The sequence below is a fragment of the Eschscholzia californica genome, unplaced genomic scaffold (genome assembly GCF_041429995.1).
Source record: "Eschscholzia californica isolate CP2 unplaced genomic scaffold, dmEscCali1.0.p SCAF_1, whole genome shotgun sequence".
Classification (NCBI taxonomy): Eukaryota; Viridiplantae; Streptophyta; class Magnoliopsida; order Ranunculales; family Papaveraceae; genus Eschscholzia; species Eschscholzia californica.
The window spans coordinates 1,769,280-1,783,016 of NW_028238198.1; the positions used below are offsets into that span (position 1 = coordinate 1,769,280).

At 36.7% G+C, this 13,737-nt stretch overlaps 1 protein-coding gene across 1 annotated transcript; it reads right to left on the reverse strand.

Annotated features, from left to right (window-relative positions):
* Positions 1 to 6,225: 6,225 nt before the first annotated feature.
* On the reverse strand, positions 6,226 to 10,760 carry LOC147563071 (pyruvate dehydrogenase E1 component subunit alpha, mitochondrial-like). Its single transcript, XM_086634320.1, has 8 exons — positions 9,156 to 10,760; positions 8,944 to 9,023; positions 8,251 to 8,328; positions 7,693 to 7,788; positions 7,509 to 7,580; positions 7,146 to 7,199; positions 6,994 to 7,059; positions 6,226 to 6,553 (listed from the first exon to the last, which is right to left on the reverse strand). The coding sequence occupies exons 1-8, from the start codon at positions 9,859 to 9,861 to the stop codon at positions 6,509 to 6,511; spliced, it is 1,197 nt and encodes a 398-aa protein (XP_086490446.1). The 5' UTR covers positions 9,862 to 10,760; the 3' UTR covers positions 6,226 to 6,508.
* Between the last annotated feature and the right edge of the window lie 2,977 nt (positions 10,761 to 13,737).

Genomic DNA, 13,737 nt, shown 5'->3' on the forward strand with positions numbered 1-13,737 from the left:
TAAGTAACCTTGTACCAATGCTCTTGCCTATTCTCTTTATCTTTTAATATATTTGAGAGATTTTTAATAGGATCTGTTCTAAGATCGTTTAGATCTGTAATACCTGCTATGTTAATCAGTTGACCAAACACAGAACACTCACCAAAAAGATGTTCTATACTTTCCAGATCACCCGAGTTGCACATCTTGCATGTTTGATCAACTTGAGGAATCCTGATTCCTATATTGGTAAGAGTTGGGAGTCCTTTATGAATTAATTTCCATACAAACATTTGTATTTTGGGTAGCATTTGATTCATCTTCCAAAATTTGTTCCACGGAAATTCTTGTGCCTCTGTTGGTAGTACTGGATTCGTCTTTATTGCCGTATAGTATGATTTTGCAGAGAACTTACCACTGTCTATGGGACACCAGATCAATCTGTCACTTTGAAAATTGACATGAATATGTATGTTAAGAATGATGTTAGCTTCCATATCATTAAAATACCTGCGAATAAGGTCTGAGTCCCATTCATTAGTTTCCTGTTTAATAAGTTGAGACACAAATATTATATTGTGAGGTAAAGTATTAGTATTTGAAGGTCTGTTCTCACTCAAATCAGGAATCCATGGATCATTCCTGATATTTATCGATCTTCCATTAGCCACCTGATAGATTGTGTTTGTCCTGATAATATCTTTAGTATGGTTCATTGCTTTCCAAAAATTTGATGATCTAGCAGTAGGTATATGATACCAAAATGATTCACTTTTGAGATACTTTGCATGAAGTAGTTTCACCCATACCTCATTAGGATTAGTTAGGAACTTCCATGTCATTTTAGCTATAAGAGATTGATTGACCTTATTGATTGTCCTGATGCCTAATCCACCTTTATGTTTGGGACTAGATATTATATCCCAATTGATGAAGTGAAGTTTTCTCGTACTAACCTCATGCCCCCACCAGAAACACCTCTCAATTTTGTCAAGGTGTTTAGCAACACCTTTAGGCATAATTTGATAACAACAATTGTAAGTACAAAAAGAAGCCAGGATCGATTTAATTAATGTTGTCCTACCTGCCTGAGTTATATATTTTTGCTTCCATCCTGCTAAAGAACTCTGAAATTTATCTATTAGCCACTTGTAACTATCTATTCTATTGTCTTTTTTGAGAACAAGGGCTCCTAGATATTTCTCTCTATCTGTCATAAGAGGAGCATGAAGCTTGTGGACAAATTGGCTAGTTATATTGGTGGGCACTCCTTTGCTGAAATACAAGGAAGATTTCGAGTAATTTACCTGTTGACCTGAAAAGCTGCCATAATGCTCCATAATCCGAACGACAGTATCTAGATTTTTAATATTAGCTTCACCAAAAATGATAAGATCATCAGCAAATAGTAAATGTGTAATAGTAGGAGCTGACTGATTGATCTTATATCCTGTAAACCAACCTTGATTTTCATAATAATTAAACAGGAGGGAGAGTGACTGTGAGGATAAGATAAAAAGATAGGGCGATAATGGACAGCCCTGTCTAAGGCCTCTAGTGGCCTGAAAATCCCCAACAGTAGTGCCATTGATCTGAATATTAAATCTCGCAGTCGTAATACACGACATAATGAGATTTAGAATTCGACCATTTAAACCCGTTGCCTTAAGTACCAATTTTAGGAAGTCCCAGTTCACTCTATCATAGGCTTTCGCCATGTCCATTTTAAGAGAGAAAAAACCTTTCTTGGCTTTTGACCCATACATCGAATGAAGGAGTTCCTTAGTTATTATAATATTGTCCATTATCTGTCTATTGGGCACAAATGCATTCTGAGTCCACATTATTCCGTCCTCAAGATAAGGTCTGATTCTATTGGCTATAATTTTGGTGATGAATTTATAGACCGAATTGCAAAGGGATATCGGTCTATACTCCGAGGCTGTACTCGGGTTCCTAGTTTTAGGGATTAAGGCAATAGTAGTAAAATTTAAATGAGGGTCGATCAAACCTGTTGAGAAAGCTGATTGAATGTAAGCAATGAGTTCCTGACTAATAGCCTCCCAATTATGTTGAAAAAAGAAGCAAGGTAAGCCATTTGGTCCCGGACTTTTGATCGAACCCATTTCCATTACTACTGACTTAATTTCCTCAGCCGAAGGGATCCTAGAGATATCAGCCAGTTGTTCGACCGAGAACACCTTATATGCATTAATAACTTCGGCCGGCGGTTCTATTACTTGATCAGCCGTAAATAAATTCTGAAAAAAGCCAATGAATTCCTGTGAGATTTCTTCTATCTTATTCGTGGATTGACCATTGCTTAGTGTAAGTTGGTGAATTTTGTTTCTCTGTTTTCTGACTGACATGGCAATGTGGAAAGCCTTTGTGTTCCTGTCCCCGTTTTGGACCCACTTTGATCTCGTCCTCTGTTCTGCTTGAGTTTTTTGAATGTTTTCCAACCACACAATTTCTTCCTGAATTTTACCTTCAATGTGTAATATAGCCGAAGTAGACTGTAGTGATTGGATATCCAGAAGTCTTTTTCTCAAAATGCTAAGCCTATTTTTTACTACCCCAAAAGCTTTTTTACTCCAATGTTTGATTGAGTTCTTGACCTGATCTACTTTTTCTAGGAAATTTCCTTCTGAACTTAACCATTTGTCTTCAAAGATCTTTTTGTAGTCATCATGTTTTGTCCAAAATATTTCGAACCTTGAAATGGTATTGATAGAATGTCCTTCCACAATAAATTTAAGTAAAATTGGTGCATGATCGCTATTATAGCGAGGTAAATGAAAGACTCCTGCCTCCGGATATCTAGTTAACCATTGACCATCACAAAGAACTCTATCCAGTCTTTCTTTTGTTAAATGATGTAACGCTTTGTTATTTGTCCATGTGAAAGCCGGTCCATTAAAACCCAGGTCCAACAGATTAGCATTAAGGATGAACTGCTTAAAATTAGACATAAAAGGGATATTAGAATTACCACCCCATTTCTCGTTACTACTACATATAGCATTTAAGTCACCGATACAACAATAAGGATTCGAAATATTCTGAATACGAGTAAGTAGACCATTCCAGAAATTAGGTCTATCTCTTAAATTAGGCGGTCCATAAATACACAAGATATCCCACGACTCAGAATAGGGCAATTTAACCGTAGCATGAATAAGATTATTAGAGGTATAGTGGATGTCCATGTGAATGTCATCCTGCCAATATAGGAGAAGACCTCCACTGCGACCAATCGACGGAACAGAAATATATTTATTTAAATTAGCATTAATAAAACAATTCAGAGGTACATAATTAGATAATTTAGTTTCAGAGATAAAAACCATAGAAGGTTTTGTCGCTCCTAGGAACTGATTAAGTGTCTCTTTTGTCGGGGTGTTCCCTAAGCCCCGACAATTCCATGCTAAGACACTCATTGATTCATCGGCATTTGGGTTGCCGGCACCCTTTCATTATTACCCAAGACCAGAAGTTCCGATGATCTTCTATAGAACTTTGAAGATCGATCCTCCGTCGAAATCATTTCCTCATCTTCGCAGCCCTCTGAACAGTGCGCTCCCGAGTGCTGACCCTGTTCATTAATTGAATTACCTGAAAAAACAGCATTAGTATATAATCCAGTAGCACCATACGACATTTCCAGACCTCTCTTCTTAGTCCTAGATAACCTCGAAAGTAATTCCCCAAAATTAGAGTGAATGGAATAATCCGGTACAACTTCATTAGAATGGTTAACCTTATCTGACTGATTGTGAGTAGTAGACTCACTATTCAAAGGTTGGTCTGTACCAAAAGATTCTAGTTCTCTGCTTCTATTTCTAGCATTAAAAGGGACCTTGAAGTCCTCATTGTAAGAAGGGGTCATAGCTTTAGTCACTTTGAAACGTTGTTCTTCGGATATATTCTGTTTTAACAAATCATTCAAGGCTAACATCGTTGGACAAAACCTTATTGTATGCCCAGTCAACCCACAAGATACACAAAATCTAGGTAATTTTTCTATCTTAAGCGGGATGGCCACTATTTTGGTATTAGATAGTTTTAGATAAACACGTTGAGGCAATGCCCGTTTAAGATTCAACTCGATGCGAACTCTTGCAAACACACACCATTTGATTGCTTCCTCAGGAGTGGTAGGGATAAAGTTTCCCAAAGGTGTTGCTAATCTATTCACAATTGTACTATTAAGATGACTCGGCGGCAGGCCATGCATTTGTACCCAGAACCATGCTGAATCAAACGTTTGATCACCCGGCATTACATCTTGAGTACATTTCTTCATGACAATCAATTCGTCTTGAATAACCCAAGGCGAACTTTCAAAGGCCAAATCTAATTCAGTAGCAGTAAGAAACTTGATTAGAAAAGTGTTATCTTTTATCTCCGTGACATTGAATCTATTTGGTCCATGAATGACCCTCGATAATCTAGATAAAGCAAGATTAATGTCTATCTTTCTATCACTCTGGAACCAAACGACACCATGTTTGACAATTTCCATCTCCCATGGAGGCAGATCTTCAACATCAACCAGAATCGGAGGCTGTTCCTCCGTCGTTAAGGCTGCGAATTTTTGGATAAACTGGTTACTCGGTGCTGCCATTGGAAACAAGAAAAACGAAAAGAAATGAAGCGTTGAAATTAAGAAGAATAGAACTCGAAGGTAGAAACTTGATACAGAAAACTCCCAAAGAGTGACAAAAACTGGAATTCCAGGCTTATATCCGCCTGAATTCGAGAAAAGAGAGATAAAACTTCCCGGAAACTGCCAATAACCGTGTTCAAAAAGTGAAAAAACTGAATAACTGCCCAAAAATAACTAATTGCACCACCAAAAACGGTGTTGACCTATTTCACAAAGAACTTCTCCGCCCGGGAGCAAAAAGTAGACCCCCTCAACTTTCTTGATGACGTTATAACTCCCGGAGTTTCATCGACGTGATATATAAGACTTTGTTCGTAAGTTGAAATTTGAAATTTTTATAGGCACGCCGACTCGCAATATTTTCCCTAACTCATGGTAATGGTCAAGTGCTTTCGACAAAAAAAAGGTAATGGTCAAGTGAACTCGTTAAGTTTCAACAAAAAAAATAGTAATGGTCAAGTGAACTCGTTAACTAATCTCATCGAAAAAAAAGTGAACTCGTTAAGTTTCAAATATAAAAAAAAAAAAAAAAAGTAAACTCCTTAAGTGGATCAATTTTGGTCACCATCGCTTTTAGTTTGACTCGAAGCCTCATACTCTTCTCACTTGTTGTATTGATCAAATCAATGTAGATTGAAAATTGCAACTTCCATTTCAGATCAATCAAGAAGCAAGTTTATAGGTATTTCAGATCAATCAAGAAAAAGATTGTACTTTGATCGAAAATTTGAAAAAAGAACTTCTAAACTTTTATTTTGATCACCATCGCTTGTAGTTTGACTCGAAGCCTTATACTCTTCTCACTCGTTATATTGATCAAAACAACGTAGATTGAAAATTGCAACTTCCATTTCAGATCAATCAAGAAGCAAGTTTATAGGTTTTTCAGATCAATAAAAAAAAAATTGTATTTTGATCGAAAATTCGAAAAAAGAACTTCTAAACTTTTATTTTGGTCACCATCGCTTGTAGTTTGACTCGAAACCTTATACTCTTCTCACTCGTTGTATTGATCAAAACAATGTAGATTGAAAATTGCAACTTCCATTTCATATCAATCAAGAAGCAAGTTTATAGATACTTCAGAACAATCAAGAAAAAGATTGTATCTTTGATCGTAATTTTGAAAAAGAACTTCTAAAAAATTTGAAAAAAACCAACTTGGGAATAAGTTAGTGCTCAGAATATCTAAAATTAGTGCACATAGGTCTAAAAAATGTATTAGAATTAATCAATATTGTATTTTGTAGATTTTATGCATCAAACTCTACCTCACCACCACCAACCAAGGTGACATGGTTTACAACATATTTGAACTTTTAGCGGATTTTTCCAATTTCTCCATGACAATATTTTTTCCCCCAATTTGAAAGGGTTTACAGAATTTTCCAAACACAATATTGACCAGTAACTCAAAAAATGTAAATAGTGAGAATCAGGAGTGAGAAAAATAAGAGACTCATATCCTGTTTGATATTTCAGCATTGATTATTGGTGACAAATATTCTGATGATATAGCTTAACCTAAAAACCTTCTATAACAAATAATGAAGAATCTGCAAGCATGCCTTGCACAATTTCTGAAAAAAATAGTTGACAATTGGTAAAGATTAGTTATCTTCTATTTGGAAGATTAAATAATCAAGTTTCTCATCCAAGGAATAGGCCAATAGATTATAATGCCCAAAACTTAATGTAAAATCTAGAAGTTGAGTAGTTAAACTTCAAAAGAAGTTAACTCGTCTCATCTATACAGCATAAAGAAAACTGGAAGTTTACATGCCAAGAGAAGAGAATCAATTGACTCGTTTATTTGATTTTAACTCACGAATGTGTTTTTTCCGTGTATCTTTTCCTTGTTTAGGGAAGCACGGCTCTGACCTCCTTCCTGTCCGCTCCATATGCCTGCAGAAACAAATGTTGGGGTTTCGTAACTATAACCACTAGCAGAATGGATAGGTGGGTTCTAAATTATATGTTAAAAAGTTCTCTGGAAAACAAAATATCATGTTTGCCTTTTGTTCTCAGAACTCAAAAGAACCTCTTAGGTGTGGTGTTTGTCTTTTTTTTCCTCCTTGTCTGAATTTCACTTGTCTGACTCACATTGATGTAAAATCAATCAAATCAGCCATTCAGATCTCGAATCAGATTTCGTATCCGACTTAGAAAGAGAACAAATATTACCATACATGAGACTGTAGTCTAGGGATAAAATGGGAATACAAAAATATTTTTTGGTGAGAAAGAGAGGTTTGGTGCTATTTTAATGAACTGAAGATGAAGACTAGTAACACTATAACAACCGAAAAATAATTCATGTCATTTTTTAGTTGCACAAAATATACCTCAACACCGAAGCCCTTGACGTACACGTTGGTGAAAAGTTCAGCAGGTTCAGGCATTGGGCTCTCCTGATAATTTTAAAAATAGCAACAATATTTAGAAGAATAATAGCAGAGAAATAGAGTTATAGCGTCTTGATATAGTTGTGTCTCACCTTGGCTTGAGCAATGGCATCATCTACTTCCTTCCTAATTTCCTTCTCCATATCCTGTGTTAAAACGAATTCGTAGTATACTTTAGTCTCCGAAAGCAAAACATTTCCTCATAACTAGTAAGCCCCCAGTAAGTTTCTAGTATAGGGTAAATATAGATATCATCTGATGCTCATATTTGAGCCCCTGATCTCACAACATTTTGAACAAAGAAGATGTAAAAAGATAATACGGCTAAGGACAATTTCTTTTGGGCATCACTTTCTTAATGGTCTACCAATTTTGAGCTCGTAGACACCAAAAACGTGACTTTTTGAGCAGAAATACGTGTCACGATCATGTGATAGAACACGGTAAATTGATACCTTGAGTTCTTTTTCAGTGGCAATGTCATGAGCGAATATCAACTTCCTAATTCTTTCAATTGGATCACGCTCCTGAAATTAAACACCAAAGAGATTAGAATTTACATCAGATGTGTAAGACCTCACTTCAACACCATTGTATTTTGGCAAGAAAAGAAGCAAGAAAAGAAGCAAGAAATTTTACCTGTCTCACGCCACTAATCTCATCACGTGTTCGGTATGTGCTTCCTGGATCAGACATGGAGTGACCATGGTACCTATAGGTATCCATTTCGAGAATCTGTTTGCCGTATTGACAACAAATACATCAGATTGATTAACTAACAAAACCACCATATTAGGGTGAAGAATTACAAGTTGAAAAAGAAAAAGCCAGACAAGGGATTGACTAATGACCAACTAAAGCAAATACTAAATGACTTGAGGTGGACTAGGTGGTAGGTACCTCCTAGTCCCCAGCCCACGGTAATCAACAAGTACACCACATATCTGCTTAACAATTCCTAAGTCACACTACAACTAAAATAAGAATTAACAGAGAAGTATCCACACCCTTGGTAACGTCGATGTGGACACTTTTTTGGCAATATTACCATGTACTTAACAATTTTTATTTTCTGATTCCACTGCAACTATAGTACAACTAATTGAAGTAATAATAAAGAATATAAAAGTAAAGCCAAACTCCCGAGCCTTTCCACAGCACTGCTATTTCATATGATATGACAGACAATATACTCACAATTGGTCCATTCTTCAGAGCATGTTCCTTCGCAAATTTGCATGCCTGCTTCACAGCGAAAGCGTCCATACCATCTACCTGTTTTCAAAATGAAGCAAGTAATGAGATATTACCCAACAGATATTGTGAAATTTATTTAAAAGAAAGAATGCGAAATGAACTGCTCATTCTTTTCTGAACGACGCATTTATGCATGACAGATGTCATAAAAATCAATCAGTTAAAGAAACCTATGTTACAAAATACCGGTATCACAGAACTGTATCACATCTCAAAAGCAATAGAAATGACGAAAAACAAACTGCATCAGATATCCAACATTCAATAATCCACAAACCAACTCAAACACCAGAAACCGGCAATCCATACTACACAGACAACGCCTAACACTAGAAACCACAATCCATATTCGACAAACAACCTCTAACACTAGAAACCCAAAAATGACTTCTTGAAGAAAATCACACAAAAAAAGTATTTCCAAATATTTATTCGACATGGCTACCAACATGTGGTCAATTTCCAACTACATTATTGAATCATGATTGGGGAAATTATGGAAAATGCAAGTATCCTAATAAAAAATCTCCAATAACTAAGAACTAAATTAAGCCCTTTAAACAAAAAGAACTAAATTAAGCAAATATATTATTCCATAAACCCAATCAAATGGAATTGCACATTTACACTCACCTTTAAACCAGGAACATAATCTCCACGTTTATAATAAGCTGGACTCTTGGCGGCTCTCCACTCTGCTGTCCCCATTCCATCTATCAAAAAAAAGAAACAAAAAGAACCCACATAATAGCTCAAAGTTAAACAAGATCCGAAAAAACAAACATTTATATGAAAAAACCAAAACATAAAATCCAAACCCTAGTTTTTTTTTTGAATGGTCTTACAATGGTTATTCTCACAAACCAAAATGGCTGGTAAATCCCAAAGGGCAGCAATATTAAGAGCTTCAAACAATTGTCCTTGATTTGCAGCACCATCTCCATACATAGCAAAACTAACAGTTCCATCTTTAGAATATTTTTGTGCAAAAGCTAATCCAATTCCAAGTGGAACTTGAGCACCAACAATTCCATGACCACCATAAAATCCACTATCTTTCTTATAAAAATGCATAGATCCACCTTTTCCTTTAGAACAACCAGCTTTTCTACCCATTAATTCAGCAAAAGATTCAACTAGGGTTCCACCACGACCTAGAAAAATACAATGATCACGATAAGCAGTTATAATACAATCTTTTTTCGTTATCGCTGCTTCCATACCAATCGCGACAGCTTCTTGACCATCATAAAGATGACAAAATCCACGAATCAGTTTAGATTTGTAAAGAGAATCGGCGGCGATTTCCATCCGACGCATCGTCGCCATGTCTTTGAAGAAAGTAAGAAGTTCTTTAGGCGATGTTTCTACGGTTCGTGACGGCGGTTCACAGTTGTGACCGGTGAACGGAATTGAAGTTTCGATTGTGATTGTTTTTTCATCATTTGATGATGATGAAAATGAACGGCTAAAAGATGAAGAGAAAGAACTTGATACCAGAGGTTTGAGGAGTTTGGATCTAGATGATGAAAATGAACGGCTGAGAGACATCTTCAGATCTGTTTTCTCTCTTTCTTTCCTGACTAGTTTCAGAGAATTTTAGAGAGAAAGGAGAAAATGCTTTTCAGAGAGAGAGAAAGAGAGAGGGGAGGGAGAGAGTTGGTAGGGAATAAAGGGAGATGAGTTTTTATATTAGTGTGGTGATTGTTGCTCAGAATCGTCGGATCTAATCTTTGATTCTCGATGATATTGGATTCTTTTGGCAAAGGGTGCCTCTATGGGCGCGCTCCCTCATTTTGCTCTTAGCCTACTTCTCTCTTGGCACTCCTGAGAGTCTCGGATCAGGGTAATCTGAAGGCAACTGGAACTGGTCTGAGTTCGTGTTGTTCAAGTTCAGAACTAACCAGGCACAACTCGAGTGCCCTCAGACTGTTTTAATATGTGGAACGCTAAGAGTGAAAATGAGAGACACCTATAAACGCATCATTTGACAAAATACACATCTTGCCTTTGTGATTTACCCTATCATTCATTTGAAAAGAAGTGAACTCTTATCGGTTATCGACAGCTATCGATGTCTTCTTCGCTTTAGAAACCACGACCTTACTAAAGGGCATCGATACTTATTGAGTTCAGACGTCCACCTATCTCAGGTACCAGATGCTCTTGCGAGCGATGGGGAATACATCACAATTCGTCTCTCTCAGCGACAAACTGTCCTCGACTCTAATACCATATCTCGCTTTGCAGTGTCATCCTTAAGTTACGCCATGCCAATCTTCTTTGTATCGTTCCAATTTTATATTGCAACTTTGGATGGTACTAGTACTACCCCTCGAATTTGATTACACATTTTCCATTTATTATAGGGAATAAGTTTTTCTGTTGTTGTCAATTTGAGTCATTTCATGAAGTTGATTTGAAGTACAAAGTTCTAATGATATCATGATTTAGAATTTCTTTTTGGTTTATATGAAAATCATAGAATAATATCGCAAAATTTTAACAACGAAACAGCGAGATAATTGTTGAATTTTGTCAAGAAGAATGCGATTATACCTTTATTAATCTTAGAAATATGGGTAAATGGTGGGTTTTCATTTTAAACTAAGATTTGTATAAAAAATAAAAAAAATAATCAACTAATATCTTGAATTTTAAGTTAAATGAATTATTAATTCGGTTCTCAATAATCAACAATGATATTGTCAAATGTGCTAGTAAAACTATAACATCAATAGTTTATATTGGTTTTAATTAGAATAATACACTTAAAATAAAATAATAGTACACAAATTGATTCATCAACCACCCTATGGTAAATTTTTTGATGCTAGTTAGATATTAGAATTTGTTAAAATTATAGAACAAAATTCTAAATGAGAAAAATTTAGATATGAAATTTCATTTATGTAAATTAGGATAAATATATTAAAATTTAGACAAATGGGGAAAATGGGTGGTAAAGAATTCTATCTATATAAATAAGGATAATTGTGAGTGAAAATTCGATGGATATCTTGTTAGCTAATATTTGCCAAATTTGGGTTGTCTTTTCAGTTTTCTACTAATCTTAATTATTTTGATATTATCTAAAACTAATTGTTCTTAAGTATAAATACCCCCTACTAATACAATAACTTCATCCTCACATAATCATTTTGAAAAATCACATTAATCAAAGGTGAATTTGGCTAAGGAAGATTTAAAGTAGAAAAAGATGTCGAAAATTTTGGTCCTTGTAGTGGGCGCATTGTTCTTATCATATTGGGCAACCATGGCACAAGCACAAGAATACGTGAAATATAAGGATCCTAAACAACCAATGGGTATTCGAATTAAAGATCTTATGAAGCGAATGACTTTAGCAGAGAAGATTGGTCAGATGACCCAACTCGATCGAGTTAATATAACTGCTGATATAATGAAAAACTATTTTATCGGTAGCCTATTGAGTGGCGGAGGTAGTGTTCCTGCTTCGCAAGCTTCGCCCGAGACATGGGTTAATATGGTAAATGAGTTCCAAAACGGAGCTCTTTCTACCCGTCTTGGCATACCGATGATTTACGGAATCGATGCCGTTCATGGCCATAATAATGTGTATAAAGCCACAATATTTCCTCACAATGTTGGCTTAGGAGTCACTAGAGATGCTAATCTTGTCAAGAGGATTGGAGCAGCAACTGCTTTGGAAGTTCGAGCAACGGGCATCCAGTATGCTTTTGCTCCATGTATTGCCGTTTGTCGTGACCCTAGGTGGGGTCGGTGCTACGAAAGCTATAGCGAAGACTACCGGATTGTTAAGAACATGACAGATCTCGTTACAGGACTGCAAGGCGATATTCCAGCTAATTCTAGGAAAGGCGTACCTTATGTTGGTGGAAAAGACAAAGTTGCAGCTTGTGCAAAGCACTTCGTCGGTGATGGTGGTACCGTTAATGGAATAAACGAGAACAATACGATTACAAGTTGGCATAATTTACTTAGCGTTCATATGCCTGCATACTATGCTTCTATCATCAAGGGTGTTTCGACTGTTATGGTTTCTTACTCGAGTTTGAATGGTGTAAAAATGCACTCCAATCGCGATATGGTTACAAGGTTCCTCAAGGAGACGCTACGTTTTCGTGGTTTTGTCATTTCAGATTGGCAAGGAATCGACAAGATTAGCTATCCAATGCATGGAAATTACAGTTACTCTATTGAACAAGGTATTAATGCGGGGATTGACATGGTCATGGTTCCTTACAACTATACCGAGTTCATTAACGAACTCACCGACTTGGTTAACAGAAATGTTGTGCCAATTAGCCGTATAGATGACGCAGTAAAACGGATTTTGCGGGTTAAATTTACCATGGGTCTGTTTGAAAACCCCCTGGCTGATTTGAGCTTTGCTGATAAGCTTGGATGCAAGGAGCACAGGGAGTTGGCTAGGGAAGCCGTTCGCAAGTCGCTTGTGCTACTAAAGAATGGTAAATCGTCGGATAAACCATTGTTGCCCCTTCCTAAGAAAGCACCAAAGATACTTGTTGCAGGAACTCATGCCAATAACCTAGGCTATCAATGTGGTGGTTGGACCATTGAGTGGCAAGGTCTTAGCGGAAATAACCTCACCGAAGGAACAACTATCCTCAATGCCGTGAGAGCCACTGTCGACCCAGGAACCGAAGTTGTCTACAATGAGAACCCAGATGCTAGCTTCGTCAAGTCGAACAACTTCTCCTACGCGATTGTTGTTGTAGGAGAACACCCATATGCAGAGACAAAGGGTGACAATTTGAACCTCACAATCCCTGAGCCAGGCCCAGCCACAATCACCAATGTTTGTGGAGCAATCAAATGTGTTGTCGTTGTCATTTCAGGGCGTCCGGTCGTGATTGAGCCATATGTTCCATCAATGGATGCTCTTGTGGCTGCTTGGCTCCCTGGTAGTGAAGGCCAAGGAGTGGCTGATGTTCTATTTGGTGATTACGGGTTCACAGGCAAGTTAGCAAGAACTTGGTTCAAATCCGTCGATCAACTACCAATGAACGTTGGGGACTCGCATTACGACCCCCTCTTCCCATTTGGGTTCGGGCTTGCGACTAATTCGAAAAAGACAAACTAGAGAAGGAGATCTTATTCTTTCAGAAGATCCCCCTTTATCAAACTTTCTAACGATTAGTTTAGTTCCTCTGTGTAAAAGAATGTCTAAATAATGATAAGGATTCTGGTACAAACCCAGAAACTCGAAACTAACAAATTAGTAGTTGAGAGACATTTATGTTAATATATCGGTCGGTTTACTCTAATGTTCATTTGTTTTACTAGCACAATTTACGGTCGATTGGCCAACAACTCATTAAAAAAGTGTCTTATGTCTGAAAAATTACCATCAACAAATTACAAAGAGAACAAAATTACCAAGCTTGATTCTATATATAT